Consider the following 6833-nt stretch of genomic DNA (forward strand, 5'->3'; position numbering starts at 1 on the left):
GAAGCATTGTCAAAGCGCAAAGAATGCTCATGTCGGCTTTGCGGAAGTTCCCTTGGCGATAAAGGGGAAGATGAGCTTACGAGAAATCTAGTCGCAATTCCTGCGAGCAAACATCCAAAGAAAATGGAAACAGAAGAGAGGGTTCTTATTCGCAACTTACTGTGCCGGCTGCTCCTGATGACCAAACTAGTGCGCAGAATGAACCAAAACCACAGGAGAAAACCTCTGATATTGAAGCCGCTCGTCCTTCCGCTCGTCCTACACCTCGTCGGGATACCTCAACCACCTCAGCCGCATCATATGCTTCGTCCCTTCCTCCAATCCATCCTTACACTAGAAATCTCCAGACCAGTCCTCCTCTGGGATTTTCCCACTCTCTTCAACTGTTCCACGGCCGGCTCTCACAAGATAAGTGGCTTCGTGTCTTGGTCCGTCCATTTATACTTTTCGCCTACCCTGCCGTCTTGTGGTCGGCCATGGTCTACGCCCTATCCGTTGGGTGGTTGATCGTCCTATCGGAAGCCGTGGCAGAAATCTTTCGGGATAGGGAAACTTATAATTTTTCCGCTCTGGGCACTGGTCTCGTATATATATCGCCCTTCGTCGGCGGTATCGTTGGCACGGTAGTGGCAGGCAAATTTTCAGACGTAGTGGTGCGGTTCATGACACGTCGAAATGGCGGCATTTATGAACCTGAGTTTCGGCTTGTTATGGCAGTGCCAATTACATTAACCACCGCCATGGGCCTGATGGGTTTTGGGTGGAGCGCTCAGGAAAGGGATCGGTGGATCGTACCCACTGTCTTCTTCGGCATTCTCTCCTTTGGATGCTCTGTGGGAAGCACGACAGCCATTACCTTTTGCGTCGATAGCTACCGTCAGTATGCAGGCGAGGCTCTGGTTACACTGAATTTCAGCAAAAGTAAGTTACCGACCAAATTTTTATCTCGAGTACGCCATTTCCATTGGCAACCAACGTAGCCCCATTGCTAACCATTATTTCAATGATAGATGTATTGCATGGTTTCGTATTTTCATTGTTCTTTGTTCAATGGCTCAAATCAGATGGGGCACGGGATGTCTTCGTCTGTTTGGGTGGGATTCATATTGCTTGCATGCTCTCCTCTATTCCGTTGTATATTTACGGGAAAAGGGCTCGTATGTGGACTGTCCGCAGGCGGTTGATGGAGAAATTTTAAACAGGGGTTTTTTGGAGGTTACCATACACCTACCCGCATATTCTGTAGGACCTTTTTCTTTTCGGAAAATCGCGTGAAAGTGGGTGATACAATTAATGTCTCAGCCTACATTTCACAAAATTTCTCTTTTTTTATGATCAAGACATTGATGTTCAACATGTTTTCAAGTTCCTATCTACATTGCAGATAGGTATATGCGCTACGTTTATTTATTTATTTTCATTTCCATTTTCTGTCTTACCCTCGACGATTGATTAGATTATGATAAGCTTCTACATGTTCCTTTCTCTTATTTTGCCTTTTATTATGGATACATGGTGCATTGATTTCGGTTGAAGGCTTTTTACTGGGTGGCTGTTTTGTACGTGCATTGCAATCTTGGATGAAAATAGAAGGGGGAAGCAAAAACACAGATGCGGGGAGCGGGGGTTGTGCCGTCCGCCTAGTGTAAAGCTGCTAAGGAACATATACATGCATACGTAGTCCGTTCTACTCTCCTTTTCCACTCGTGATTTTAAATTGTGAATGTAAAATTTGAGTAGCTATCTACACGTAGATTTTTAAAAGATTCTTCTGTGAATATTGCTACCAATATAGAGTTATTTAATTTTTATTTTTTAATTTTTATTTTTTAATTTTTAATTTTTAATTTTTTTTTAATTTTTTTTGTACTTTTCTTTACGAGAGAAATAACGGGATAGAGTAAAATGACGGGGGCTGCTAGTATTCTATCTACCCAGATCATATACGTCATAAAACCTAGTAATGATGAGCGCTCGACTAGAATTTAAATATTCCTCTTCCCCCCACGATGAACCTTTGTGAGTGCTGGGCGGAGCGGAGCGGGAAAGCGCCAACAGCGCCAAGCCTTAATTAGTTTCCGCCCGCTCCGGGAACCGTTTTGGGGGTTAACAATTAATACACTGACTTCAACGATCAACCGTTCGAGAAAATGTGCAATGAAATTAAAAATTTATTTTGTTTTTCTTCTCGTGTTTTGTCCAAAGGACTAAAGGAGAAACAAACAGACACAAAATTTTTTTTTTCAAAAAGTAAACAAATGAAAGCTAGTAATAATAGAATCTCATTAACACAACTGCTAGCTAGACACTGATATCAATGCTGTTAACTTGTACACTAGCTGGGAATTCCCATTAACCACGAATTCATGCTGGAATTTCAAGGAAAAGCGTTAAAAATGAACAATAAAAATAGAAATAGACAGGCATTACTTGTATTGATAGCAAGGCGTCTTAGGGAAAGCCACGAACGCACACCGAAAACGGAAAACAGAAAACGTCTTTACGAAAAGGAAGGAAAATTAAAATAACCCAATTCTACCTCGATTGGTTGGGATTATATCAAATCCCAAGTCAATACCTTTCAATCAACCAATTCCGCCTCTGCTCCTTGTCCATCGCGTTCAGCATTTTCTGTTCTCCTCGTCGAACGCATACGTACCGCCTGAAAAATCCTGGGCCCAAAAGAGTTTGTAGTTCAACATTAGATTCAAGAGCTTTGAGGCTCTCTTCTAGCGATGAGGGAATGCGGGTTGTGATTGATAGAGCTGCCCGCTGGGACGGCGAGAGCGCTGCGGTGTTAACTAGATTTTCGAGAATGAGAGTCAGCTAATGCTTTTCCATATATGCCTGATGGCAATTGTAACCAAGAAAGCAGGGCAGGCGATGGAATTCAATTGCGGAAAACAAGACAAGGTCATGGTTGGAGAGGGAAATATGATACCATTACACCCCTTGATTGTCAACGGCATCCTATTTTTAATGCCGAGATATCCTGAGCCAATAATTGCAGCGACTGCTAAATACGGATTGGCCAATCCATCCATGGGTTTGAACTCCCAGTGGCCCGAAGACACTTCGCGAATGGGCGTTTCGCGATTCTGGTACCCCCAAGCTACCCATACTCCGCCTGACCATATTCCTTCCGCAATTCGTTCATAACTGGCATCTTGTGGCAATGTAAAAGGTGAAATGGATGGTAAATTTTGGAGTAGCCCTGCTAGGAAGTTGTCTTTGAAGGTCGTTGGTGTAATCGAGAGGTGGGTGTGAGATGCAGTGCCTGCAGCGTTAGGGATTGGGCGAGGGTGGAGCGTGGCTCGCACACCATATTGTGTAGCAACGTCAGTGATAGTTTGTCGGGCCTGGATGAGAGTATCACAGGCAGCAAGTGGTGTAGACGGTGGTAAAATAAACTCAAATTGACTGGGACCAGATTCAGTATGGAACTGCTGAAGGTGGATGTCTATATCTGCTAGTTTATCGACAATCTTTTCAATCATTGGCAAGGCTTGCACATTTTCCGTGGTGATGTTTGACCACGAGTGATTAGTGAACCAAGGAGAGTAAGAGGTAGAACTACCCTCTTTAGAAATCTTCATGAAGACTACTTCTATCTCGAACCCCACAAGCGTTTTAATTCCATACTCACTTTGGCATTTGTTAACAGTATTCTGAAGAATAGTTCGAGGACACCCTTCAAGTTCACCGCCGTCTTGATTTTTCCAGAATGTCATAACAGTTGCACTGCGTGAGGAGAGTCCAATATTCCGGCATAAAGTAGTGACATCCGGTGTTAGAATGAACTCGCCGGTGGACAAAGGTTCAGGGGATGCGAGAGTGTCGTTCTGCAACATGATCATAACAGCCAAACAGATTCCCACTTTGTGTTTTGAACTGACAATTTTCTTAAATTGCCGGATTGGAAACATTCGAACACGCACAGTGGCAGTATAGTCGACCCATTGCATCCATATAAAGTCCACGGACTTCTTATGAAGGAACTTTTTAAGTATATCTTCTGGTGTGGATGTGGTCGCTGTTTGAAATACTGCCGGGCTTAAGCCTCGAGTTTGAAGATAATTGAGATCGAAATCGGGACTATCCGGCGATTGCTTGAGGTTGTAGAGTCGGTTGGAATTGAAAAACAATATATCCCGAACAGCTTCCATGGCCTGGCCATATGTGTAATCCCCATGGTAGACATATTCCGTAAAAATCTAATGGAGTAGCTAGTTAACGGAAAATGACCAGGCTGTTAACGAAATTGATATCCGGATCGGCCTTTGCTTACCGTGTATAAAGCTTGCCGAAATTGCTTATTCGCAAGCCAGAATGTTTCTGGATGGTAATGCCCATCCGTGCTCCAAAGGAGCTTGGTACTGGGGACCAACTCCAGACTTTGTCGGAGGATGGAGAGTTGAGCATCTCGGCTGGTCATGGGAAAGACCTCACCAACATCTAGATACGCGTTCGCATATATGCTAGCCAAGTACCCCGCTTCTCGGGTGTATGGATATGACGAATGTAGCAACACAAAATCAACATTGGGATACTCTTCAATCAAATTCTGAAGGTGGGCTGGGTTTGACCGTAGCAAATTTATATCGGAATCTCCCAAGCCTGTGTGGAATTGGATTGGTTTTCTCGACTCCTTTGACTGCTGGGATATATGCTCAAGAACAGATATGACGAGATAATCATTCAATGGTTTGTTCTGGATTCTGGATTCCCCAGTTTCCACAAAGTGTCGAAAGTAAGTTTCGAAGCTAGCAAATAGTGCTTCTGCGGAACCTTTCCAGATCTTGAGCCCGGTTCTGTAGCAGACAACAGATTTAAAACCGACAACGGCAGGATCATCCAACGCGTTTTTTATCGCCGCGCTAAAGCTATCTCGGAACGCATTCCAGAAATCTTTGGTGCTCTTTAGCTCTTCCAAGAGCAGGGATTTTCGGGAAATGGTCCGGATCTCCAGCAGTTTTTCAATTATATTGGCAGCGACGGCCTCAATGCGGACGATCCTTTTCGAGGCTGCATTGGTGAATTGGTCGTGCCATGAGTATAACTCCATGTCTCCTTCAGGCACGCCATCATCTATCAACAACATATGAGTCCCCGTGAGGCATTTCTTGACCAGACCGTCATAATCGTTCTCGATTTCCTTTTCTCTTGCGGACTTGATGGCGTTTAATTCGGGCGCACATCCGAATAGCTCTGCTAGCTGGTTGACAGCTCTGATTAGCGCAAGAGAATTGGCAGCGTGACTCCCTAAAGATTCGCCCTGGGCTTCTGAGGTAATAGTTTCAAAAGGGTACCTGTCGTAATTGGAGGCTCTGTCTGCTTTGAGGATATTATGAGCATGATTGTCGATGATAGGATGGTCAAAGATGAGGTGTCGCAAAGCTGCTTCGTCCGCCATTTGCATGGAAGAATAGGAGCGATTAAATGAGCGTACGATTGCCAGTTTCCGGAGTCAAAATAGAATTAAATATAAAGGTGTCCTTTGCACCGTACCGGCGAGGCGTCTAGGAGATCTAGGAGATCTAGGGAATGCGCAGGAGGTCTTGGGAGTTGTAGGAGTATAGGAGTATGGAGAGGTCTTACGCTGTATAAAACCGTCCCAAACGTGAGGGGCCGATGACGGGCGTCGTTGATATTTCTTCATGCGGACTGGTATAGGAAATGCGACTACCATCTCTGGCGGGGAGTAAGCACGGTGGAGCAGGGATCGCCTTGCGCGAGCAGTCTCGGACCGGAAGGCACAGGCGCCGGTGCGACTTCAGAGTCCCATTTCTTTCACCTCTTGAACGTCGCATACAGTGTTTGCTAGTTGCGGAACAGAGATGGAGAAGTCCGGATTGATGGTAGAGAGAAACACATCTGAGTTCCTCTGTCTCTGTTGTCCAGGTTGAATCAAAGACATTCTGAAACTAGATGCCTGTCTTGGATGCTTTTTTAGTACCCTGACTAGCAGAGATAGAGTTAACTCACTAAATTATTGCCAGGATACGTTAGAAAATTCGCATTTCTCGTGTCTCCATCAGGCAAGGATCTGATCAGGTTGTTGTCAGATATCGAAGCGCCTAGGGTAAAAAAGGACTACTTATCGGAGGAAATTAACGTTGGAGACAGCTTTCCGAAGTAAATCGGAGAAGTTTCAGTCAGACTGCTGAAATAACTGGTGCGTGGGTAAAAATTCATCCTACCAATGTGAAAGCTTCTCTAACAAAATAGATGCAGCCGATGGTTCAAACCTTTCCCACTAAGAAGCCCTGGGCCTCCATTCTAGATTCCTCGTACACAATCCTACAAACAGTGTGTTGAATGGAAAACTATTCAAAAACAGCAAATTTCTCCCCAAGCGAGACCTATCCCGTCAGATCGGCTTTGCTACTAGCTACAACTCTCCATAGAAAGGCTTCAGCTCGTTGATGTCCCTTAACAAAAATTTGATGAGATAGAACTACAAAGGCGCGTCTATTCTTGGATAACTCCTTCATTATCACATTTCCAGATATCAAGCTTAGGATCATACTTCGTATCTGAGATCTTGGTTGCAATGATGTGTACCTGTCTCTTATTACTGAATTGACTGTTTTTATCAAGAAGCACCGGTTGCAGTGAAAAATCCCCCTCCCCAAAATACACATAAAAATAAAAATAAAGAAAAGGAAGAGAAAAAAAAAAAAGAAAAAGACAAAAGAAGGACAAACTCTATTCAGAGAACCTCTTCGCATCGAACGCACTCTACACCAAGGCGATGTATGCACTGCACGCGCATCTAGCCTATCAGTCTCATGACACACGCCCTAGTCGCGATGTGTGTGTGTGTGTCGTGA

At 44.4% G+C, this 6833-nt stretch overlaps 2 protein-coding genes across 2 annotated transcripts in view; one reads left to right on the forward strand and one right to left on the reverse strand.

Annotated features, from left to right (window-relative positions):
* Positions 1 to 1198, forward strand: part of HCAG_07259 (predicted protein) — a gene marked incomplete at both ends in the record, with an annotated part of 2306 nt that extends 1108 nt beyond the window's left edge. The window contains 2 exons of the mRNA XM_001537787.1: positions 92 to 921; positions 1011 to 1198. Coding sequence (XP_001537837.1) covers positions 92 to 921; positions 1011 to 1198 — 1018 coding nt within the window. The remainder of the gene's footprint in view (positions 1 to 91; positions 922 to 1010) is intronic.
* Positions 1199 to 2571: 1373 nt separating this feature from the next.
* On the reverse strand, positions 2572 to 5419 carry HCAG_07260 (developmental protein FluG; the record flags this gene model as incomplete). The annotated part of the gene is made up of 3 exons (XM_001537788.1): positions 2572 to 2801; positions 2942 to 4214; positions 4289 to 5419. The coding sequence occupies 3 exons, from the start codon at positions 5417 to 5419 to the stop codon at positions 2572 to 2574; spliced, it is 2634 nt and encodes an 877-aa protein (XP_001537838.1).
* Between the last annotated feature and the right edge of the window lie 1414 nt (positions 5420 to 6833).

This window comes from Histoplasma capsulatum, genomic scaffold, assembly GCF_000149585.1.
Source record: "Histoplasma capsulatum NAm1 scaffold_8 genomic scaffold, whole genome shotgun sequence".
NCBI classification, from domain to species: domain Eukaryota; kingdom Fungi; phylum Ascomycota; class Eurotiomycetes; order Onygenales; family Ajellomycetaceae; genus Histoplasma; species Histoplasma mississippiense.